Source organism: Arachis stenosperma, chromosome 9, assembly GCF_014773155.1.
Source record: "Arachis stenosperma cultivar V10309 chromosome 9, arast.V10309.gnm1.PFL2, whole genome shotgun sequence".
Lineage (NCBI taxonomy): Eukaryota > Viridiplantae > Streptophyta > Magnoliopsida > Fabales > Fabaceae > Arachis > Arachis stenosperma.
In genome coordinates, this window is record NC_080385.1 from 43,638,361 (window position 1) to 43,648,303 (window position 9,943).

General features: G+C 39.2%; 1 protein-coding gene across 1 annotated transcript; it reads right to left on the reverse strand.

The window, feature by feature from the left end:
• Positions 1 to 5,166: 5,166 nt before the first annotated feature.
• On the reverse strand, positions 5,167 to 8,313 carry LOC130949463 (uncharacterized). Its single transcript, XM_057878175.1, has 3 exons — positions 7,467 to 8,313; positions 5,443 to 5,744; positions 5,167 to 5,343 (listed from the first exon to the last, which is right to left on the reverse strand). The coding sequence occupies exons 1-3, from the start codon at positions 8,311 to 8,313 to the stop codon at positions 5,167 to 5,169; spliced, it is 1,326 nt and encodes a 441-aa protein (XP_057734158.1).
• Between the last annotated feature and the right edge of the window lie 1,630 nt (positions 8,314 to 9,943).

The following is a 9,943-nucleotide window of genomic DNA, read 5'->3' on the forward strand; positions in this document are numbered from 1 at the left end:
GGAGAGAGGATGGGGAGAGAGAGGGAGAGAAGGAGAGAGAGGGGGAAGAGAGAGAATGAGAGAGGGAGAGAAGGAGGAGAGAAAAGGAGAGAGAGGGAGAGAGAGAGAGAGAGATGAAGAGGGATAGAGGAGAGAAAGAATGAGAGAAAGGAATAGAGAGAGAGAAAATGGAGAGAGAGAAAGAGATAGGAAGAGAGGGGAGAGAGAGAGAAGAAGACAAAGAGAGGGGAGAGGAGAAAGAGTGGAAGGGGAAGAGAGAGAGAAAAGGAAAAGAGAGATAAAGGAGAGAGGGAGATAAGAAGAGAGAGAAAGGAAGAGGGGAAGGAGAGAGAGTGGGAGAGAGAGAGAAAAAAGGGGGAGAGAGGGAGGGAAGAAGAGAGAGAAAAAGAGGAAAAGGAGAGAGAGAGGAGGGGGAGAGAGAGAAAGAGGAGGGGAGAAAGAGGCAGAGAAGGAGAGAGAGAGTGTGTGTGGGAGAGAGAGGGGGAGAGAGAAAAAATGTAAAAACTAATTTTATATATGTTAAAAGTTAAAACTAGTTTTAGCCTATAAACCAGTTTAAACTGGTTTTTTTAATTAAAATTGGTTTTATTTTTATGAACTGGTTTAATCTGGTGCACTGTATTGTAAATTGGTTTAAAACCAGTTTCTTATGTGACAAAGCAGTTTGGCTTAGTTTTTAAACCATTTAAAATGGTTTAGTGCAGTTTCAGTTCAGTTTATGAAAAAAACTGAACCATGAACACCCCTACTGAAAACCATGGTTGCTGGAATAGGGGCCACGCGTACGAGTGGTTCACGCGTACGCATGGTAGTGTAAAAAAGCAACTCGCGCGTGCATCCCCTTATCATGCATAGGCGTAAATGAATACTTCGTGTCACGCGTACACGTGAGCCATGCGTACGCGTGGACATGCATGTGGGTCCATTACGCGTACGCATAGGGCTACTTGCATACGCATAGTTAAAAATTCCATGTCACGCGTACATGTAGACGTATGTTTTTCCAAAGACCTGATTAGGCAGAAAGCTGCAGAATTACATAATTTTTAACCAAACTTCCAACGCACATAACTTAATCATTTTAAATCGTTTTTCATCCGTTCTTTGAACGACATAAACTTCGCGAACACAATTTTAATTTAAAACAAGTTGGAAACAAATTGAGGGTCTAAAAGCCAAGTTATAGTTCACCGAAGTTCGGCCCAAAACAAAATTTTGCAAAACTCCTTAAACCTTATTTTCATTCAAAATCTGCATTCTAGTCATCACCAAACCTGCCAATACCAACACAATATGCCAGCAACAAAACTTTACACCATTTTATCAACCATCATTCATTAACTTTACACAATCTCACATTTCAACAACTCCATCATGCTCTCGTTGATTATGTATGTAATCATATAATCGCAAACTCAACCATGTTCCATATTAACATCAATATAACAACAATCTTCATCACATAACCAAATCACATCATAAATATCAAGGATACTAAGTATTGTACATTTTCGTGCGTTTCAGCTTATCCTATGGTCATCTAGCCTTATTTTTCACAGAACATTATATATTAAATGCACAAAACCTAACCATACCTTGGCCAGTTTCCTCGTAATGATCAAGGCAACTTATTAAAACAAACACAGCCCCAAAAACTTTAACAAAACACTAGTGTTCAGCTTCCTCCAAGTTCCAATATCCACAATTTCAAGGTCCAATTATTTATTCACAACCTAATACACATTCACAACACATATATACCCAATTTAATACCCAAGGCATAAATTCAGTAAATTAAATAGGATTTATAATATCCTCACCTTACCCAAGCTTCGTATAAGCAAGAGTAAACGTTTTTTTCAAGCTAATTGGATCCTAAAATACCAAAGAGCAAAGAAATTAAATACCTCCAAATAATTTTCAAAAATTGGAGGAAGGACTAGCTGAGAACAATAAAGTGAGTTACCTATGAAATTATTCCAATAGAAATATAGAGCTCGGTGCAGTGGTCGCGTGGTCACAAACAGTGGGGCGAATGGAACTCGGACGGAGGAGATACGGGGATTTGAATTTACCGTAAGGGTTTGGAAGTGTTTTCCGTTTCTCCTTTCCCCTATTGTGTTTCAGTGCTGCATCTGCTGAATTGGTGGAAGAAGAGAGGCTTGGGTTCATTTAAGTGTTGGGCCGGTTGGGCCCACAGGCTCGGTTTGGATCCGGTTCAACCAGTTTGGCCCGTTCGGTCTAATCTTGGGTCGAATTCTTCGAAATTTGTGTCAAAATTCTCGTTTTGATGAGCTCTATCTTAATTTAATATAATATTTACATTTCTAATTTTCTTTATTGAAAATTAATTTATTGACTAATTATTTACTAATTTAACGGGGTTTACATCCTACCCACCTAACAAAGAATTTTGCCCTCAAAATTCAAATTTAGTTACTTGAGAAGAGGTGTGGGTAGTCTTTTTGCATATCTGATTCGAGTTCCCAAGTATGTTCCTCAATACCAGCTCAACTCCAAGCTACTTTTACCAATGATACTTCCTTCCCGCGCAATCGTTTAATGCTAGTGTCATCAATCCTCACCGGGATTATTGAAAGTGTTAGATCTTCTCTCACTTGAATCGGTTCCGGTTCCAGAACATGACTTACGTCAGGAGTATACTTTCGAAGTTGTGATACATGAAACATGTCGTGCAGGTTTGAAAGATATGGCGGTAAAGCAATCCTATAAGCCACCGGCCCAATTCTTTTCAGGATCTCGAATGGTCCAATATAACAGGGATTCTATTTCTTAGTCTTAATGGCTCTTCCCACTCCAGTGGTTGGTGTAACCTTCAGAAATACATGCTCTCCTTCTTCAAACTCCAAAGGCTTTTGCCTTTGGTCAGTATAGCTCTTTTGACGGCTTTGGACTATAAGCATTTGGTTACGAATCTTCTTTATCTGCTCAGTAGTTTCAGCTATCATCTCAGACCCTAATAAACTTCTTTCTCCAATTTCATACCAACATAGTGGGGATTGACATTTCCTACCATATAGAGCCTCATACGAAGCCATTCCAATGCTCGCATGGTAGCTGTTGTTATAAGCAAACTCCACTAGTGACATATACGGATTCTACCTTGCCAACTGGTCCAAAACACAAGCCCTTAGCATATCCTCCAATTTCTAGATAGTTCTCTCCGATTGACCATCTATTTGGGGGTGATATGCAGTACTCAAACTTAACTGAATTCCAAATGCATACTGAAAGGCTCCCCAAAACCTTGATGTGAAATGAGGATCTCTGTCAGATATAATGGTAGATGGCACGCCGTGCAATCTGACAATCTCTTTGATGAACATTCAAGCCAATTCTTCCGTTGTGCAACTTATCCGGATGGGGAGAAAGTGAGCTGATTTTGTTAGTCGATCCACAACCACCCAAATAGTGTCATAACTAGTTCGAGTCATAGGCAAACCTGTCACAAAATCCATTGCGATACTCTCCCATTTCCATTGTGGAATCTCTAAAGGCTGAAGGGTTCCCGATGGTCTTTGATGCTCAATTTTAACTTTCTGACATGTTAAACATTTAGATACATACAATGCCACATCATTCTTCATTCCTAGCCACCAGAACATCAATTTCAAATCTTGATACATTTTGGTGCTTCCTGGATGGATTGAAAACCTGCTCTTATGAGCTTCCTTTAAGATACCTTGTTGCAGGTCTCTGACATCTGGCACAATAATCCGATTCTTGACTCTCAATAAACCATCCTTATCTTCTGACACTATCCACTATTTTCCTTGCTCAATTGCCGGCAATACCTTACGTAACGCTTCACCGTCTTGATGAGCCTTCTGAAGTTCTGATTTAAAATCACTTGAAATTTACAACTGACTTAAACACAAAATTCCGGATTCTTCCCTAACTCGCGGTTTCAAACCTTGAAATGCCTTAAGTAACCCTTCTTCTCGTAGCATCATCCAAGCTACATATAAAGATTTCTAACTTAAGACGTTCGCCACAACGTTCGCTTTTCCAGGATGGTAATTCAATTCAAAATCATAGTCTTTCAGAAGCTCCATCCACTTCCTCTGACGCATATTCAACTTTTTCTGCTCAAAGAGATACTTCAAACTCTTATGGTCTGAGAAAACGTGGAACTTAACGCCATAGAGATAATGCCTCCAGATATTCAGAGCAAATACAATAGCAGCAAGTTCTAAGTCGTGAGTCGGATAGTTCATCTCATGCGGCCTTAATTGTCGTGAGGCGTATGCTACAACATTTCGGTGCTACATCAGAACACACCCCAAACCCTTTAATGATGCATCACAGTACACTTCAAACAGTTCACTTGGCTCAAGCAATACCAACACGGGTGCAGTAGTCAACCTTTGCTTCTATACTTGAAAACTCTCTTCGCACTCCGAAGTCTAGACAAAAGGTATATCCTCCCTAGTCAACTTAGTTAAAGGTAAGGCGAGCTGTGAAAATCCCTTAATGAATCTCCGATAATACCCCACCAATCCTAAGAAACTCTTGATCTCTGTCACTAAAGTTGGTCGCTCCCAATTCATCACTGCTTCTACCTTAGTAGGACCTACAGCTATTCCTTGCTTGCTCACTATGTGACCGAGAAACTTCACCTCACTCTTTCAAAACTCGCATTTAGATAACTTAGCATATAACTTCCTGTCTTTCAGAATTTGCATCACAGTTTGCAAGTGATCAACATGCTCTTCTTCAGTCTTAGAGTAAACAAGGATATCATTAATGAAGACAATAACAAACTTGTCTAGGTACTGCCGGAAAATCCTGTTCATATAATCCATGAATACTGCAGGGGCATTGGTTAACCCAGAAACATCACATATACTCATAATGATCATAACGTGTCCTAAAAGCAGTTTTCGGAATATCTTCATCTCTATCCCTTATCTGATGATACCCGGATCGTAAATCAATGTTAGAGAACACACCAGCACCTTGTAATTGATCCATTAGGTCGTTGATTCTAGGTAATGGATATTTATTCTTCACAGTAATTTTATTCAGTTGCCGATAATCAACACACAAGCGCATACTTCCGTCCTTTTTCTTTACCAGTAAAACTGGCGCTCCCCACAAAAAAACACTTGGTTGAATAAAATACTTACCCAATAGATCTTCCAGTTAAGCCTTCAATTCAACCATTTCTAAAGGTAACATCCTGTAAGGAGTAATCGAAATCAGACCGGCTCCAGGCAGCAACTCAATTGCGAATTCAACCTCCCAGTTAGGTTGAAATTCATTAATATCATCCGAAAACACGTCAGGAAATTCACATACAACCAGAATCTGCTCTAAACTCTAATCATCACCTGATACTCCTGAAGTTAATAACATAATACCCTGACATTCAGTTCCAGAACAATTTACTATTATAGAGTTTAAATAGTAACTATTCACCACAACCGGCGCTTCTGACCCTTCCGGCATAAAATGTATTGACTTCTCATAACAATCAAGCAAAACATGATTCTTGGATAACCAATGCAATCCCAAGATGAGACCTAGACCATTCATCGGCGAACAAATCAAATCATGCACAAATTCACGTTGTTGTACTCGAAATGGAACTTGTGGACATCCTAACCTAGTCACCATAGCTTCATGAGTAGCATTATGCACTTTCAAATCATAACCTAAAACTACCATCCTCAATCCTAATTCATTAGCCTTTTCAAATGCAATAAATGAATGAGTTGCTCCTGAATTAAATAAAGCATTTAAGATTGTACCAGCCATTTCACTGTTACTTCTAATCAGTGTCTCAGATCCCTCAGCACCTGCTGCAGTAGTGGTGTACACTCTCCTTGGCTACTGTGCTCTACCAGTCTCATACTTCTTTTTCTTCGGACAATTACTGGCCAAGTGCCCGGGCTGTCCACAAAAATAACATACCCCAAGTCCTGATCTGCACAGAACTCCAAGATGATACTTCTCGCGCCTCTGAGAGTTCAAATCCTGCTGTGCTGCTGATAAACCACTATTTTATGATATTTCTTGTACTCAATTGAGTGGTTTTTTATCAAGTCTTTGCTCACTTATTCATATAAATTGCTTGGTTTTACAATTCCTTCCTTATTCTTTGATGTATGTGAAAACATGTTTCCTGGACCTTAAAACTGTTAATTTAATTATCCTTTATCACCATTCGATGCTGTAATCTGTGTGTTAAGTATTTTTAGAGATTAAAGGGCAGGAATGGCTTAGAGGATGGAGAGGAAGCTTGCAAAAAAAATAGAAGGAACACAAGAAACTAAGAAAATAACCAGCAAGTAGCGACGCGCACGCATGGCTCACGCGTGCGCGCGACATGGAGAAAATTGCAATGATGCGTGCGCGTGCCTGACGCGTACGCATGGATTGGAGTTCTATAATATGACGCGAGCATGTGCTTGACGCGAATGCGTGACACGCCAAAATGACCAGCGACACGAACACGTGACTGATGTGTACGCGTGACATGCGCGATCTGCAGAATTAACAGAAAATGCTGGGGGCGATTTCTGGACTGTTTCTGACCCAATTTTCGGCCCAAAAAAAATAGATTAGAGGCTATAAAGTGGGAGAATCAATTCATTAATATATACAACTTTTCATTCACATAATTTTAGGTTTTAAATGTAGTTCTCTAGAGAGAGAGGCTCTCTCCTCTCTCTTAGGTTTTAGGATTAGGATTTCTTCTTTTCAATTCCAAGTTCAATGTTCTTTTAATTTAGTTTCTCTTTTATTTGTTTATGAACTCCATGTTAGATTTGATTTCTTTATTTAATGCAATTTGAGATATTTCATATTTATGATTTTAATTTAGCTTTTTACATTCTTAGCTTGTGTTGAGTAATTGGAGACACTTGAGTTATCAAACTCCTTGTTGATTAAAAATTGGAATTCTTTGCTGATTGATTTGAATTCCTCTAACTCTAGTCTTTTCTTAGGAATTGACTAGGACCTGAGGAATCAAATTGATTTATCCACTTAAGATACCTTCATAGTTAGAGGTTGACCAAGTGGAAGCAAAAGCCAATTCTTATCACAATTGATAAGGATAACTAGGATAGGACGTCCAGTTCTTATACCTTGCAAGGGTTTTCATGATAATTAGTTTACTTCCTTGTCATTTACATTCCTTGTTCAAACCTTTCAAAAACCCAAAAAGATACTTTTCTCATAACCAATAATAACACACCTCCCTGCAATTTCTTGAGAGACGACCTGAGCTTTAAATACTTCGGTTATTAATTTTTATTGGGTTTGCTTTAGTGACAAACAAGTTTTTGTACAAAAGGATTCTTGTTGGTTTAGAAGCTATACTTTCAACGAGAACTTATTGTGAAATTCTAGACCACACAAGAATCCGTTCGTCAGCTGCTTTCCAAACCTTCTTCCTTGATTAACATTAGTATTCGGCCTTCTGTAATTGCCCTGACCTTGATTCTGCTGCGAAACAAAGCCTCCACGCTTGAAATTCCTACTTCTCAGAGCAAAGTTTCTCCCTGAAGTCCTTTGAAAAGGCACCCTCAAACTTCCTTTCTCTACTGCCGCCTTCCTCACACATTCCTCAGCCACCCTACTCTTATTCACCAATTCAGAAAACACTCTGATCTCCATCGGTGTAACAAAGCTCATAATATCGCTCCGAAGACCTCCCTCATACTTAATACATTTCCACTCAACAAAATCTTCAGACGCACCTTGACAGATATGAGAAAAGCGACATAACTCTTCAAACCTGCTAGTATACTCAGTAACGGTCATTTGGCCTTGCTTTAATTGCATTAATTCAAGTTCCTTGGCATTTCTGAGTGAATCAGGAAAGTATTTCGTATAGAACTTTGTTCGAAAGACTTCCCAAGGAATCACAACGCCATCTGGCTGCAGGATACGTCGTGTTTTCTGCCACCAATATTGAGCCTCGCCTTGCAGCTGATAAGTTCTAAACTCAACCCATTGTTCCTCAGGAACTTGTTGAGCTTGCATTGCCCGTTCCATAGCCTGAATCCAATTATCTGCATCAGTGGGATTTGAGGTTCCCCTGAAGGTCAGAGGGTGAACTTTCAGAAATGTTGCAAGTGTCATAGGGCCTTTTTCATCATTATTGTTTCCGTGATTACCCTGGTTTATTGGATTACCTAGTGCCTCGGCTATCGCCTGTATAGCTGTAGCCATATTTCCCAGGGCAGCCATAAACTCTATTGGGTCATTCCCAGCCAGGCCAGGAGTAACGGTGCCTATCCTACCTCTACCTCGCCCGTGACCGTGTCTGCGAGTCGACATCTGGTCTCTATACACACCAAACAAGTGATGTTAAGTTGATCAGTCTCAATATCGCAGGTCTAATGCTTTAAGTTCCAAATGCATGCTCACAAATGTTTAGGCCATATATATCAGTCAGATATCCTAATAGCACATAAAAACATATACAGAAAATGCACAGAAGAATAATCAGTCCGTCTTTCAGGCTCTATAGGAACGAAATGCTCTGATACCATAATATAACACCCTACCACATTCAGCTTTACGCTTAAGCCATAAAACAGAGGTGATGTGGTATTACGACCTCTAAAATGAAAAGTATACATATAATAGCAGAAAGAATAGAATAAACTAGGAGCCTTGAAGAACCGTTGAAATAAAAATCGTGGAATAAAAGCGCAATGTTCAGAAAACGAGTTAACTTACGTACAAAGAAAACTATAGCTATGAAGCATAATATAACAAAAGTAGGAATAGAGGGCCAAGGATACAAAATAACAAGCTCTTAACTCAGCTTACGATGTCAAGGCTGGCCGGAGAATATATACACATATATATACATATCCAAAATCCAAATTTACATAAACAAAATCCTGTTTCTCCATAAGCCTCTAAAAGGGTCAAAAGGAAAGGATCAAGTCTTGCGGAGAGGAAACTAAGTACGTATATATACATAATTGTACAACAAAATAACCCGATAACCACTTCACTTCAGAAGTCCATACGTCTAACGAGGTGCCTCTCGACCTGTATCTGAAAAATAACAACATAGTATGGGGTGAGAACAAGAGGTTCTCAGCATGGTACAGGTGCCACAAATATAAGATATAAGGTCCTGAGAATGCCAGAGGCAATCCTAGAACACCGACACTCAGAATACAAAGCTTAAAGTATTAAATAGAAGCCACAAAAGGTGGTTTTCTAAGAGTATCTAAGCCTAACTTAACTTCATCTTAAATCTAGTCTTACTGCCTTTTCACCATACCTCCATCTCTAACAACATATCACAGACAAATAAGCAGATAAAGCCAAACACAAGAAGGTTACAAGTACTGTAGGTAGCAAATATACATTTAACATAGCAAATACACTTAGGCACACCCAGTTAATGCACAAACAAGTAATTCAAGTAATATGCACATGATGTATGCTTGTCCTATTGTTGATGAGTCTCATCTGTCGGTTATCAGGCCAAGCTGATAAGTCTGGTTTGCTAAACCTTTAGACTGTTCCTCGACGTGCATCCCCAAGAGTCTATGCATAGCTTTTTCTCAAATAATCAATATTGCTCAATGGGGGTAATATTTCCAGGAATTTATAAGTGTCCGGTCACCCTTACGTCGTAGGGTCAACAGAGTATCGAGTTTTCGACTTGGTACACGTGGTGGCAAGCCACGGTACTTTACCCAGGGAATAACGTATCTCAAATCATTTAATTAATCAAGCCAAGTATTATACATAATCATTCATAACATTTCATAATTCAATTCTTCACTTTCTCAGCTTTACTTCACCTCCAAGTTATTCCCACTTCCTAACTTCATCTGATTATCAGGTTTGGTACTATTATTTATGACTAAAGGAATGAAAATAGAGGTTTAGAAGTTTGAAATAGGGTTTAAAAGTCAGAAAACCATGTTTGCTGGAATAG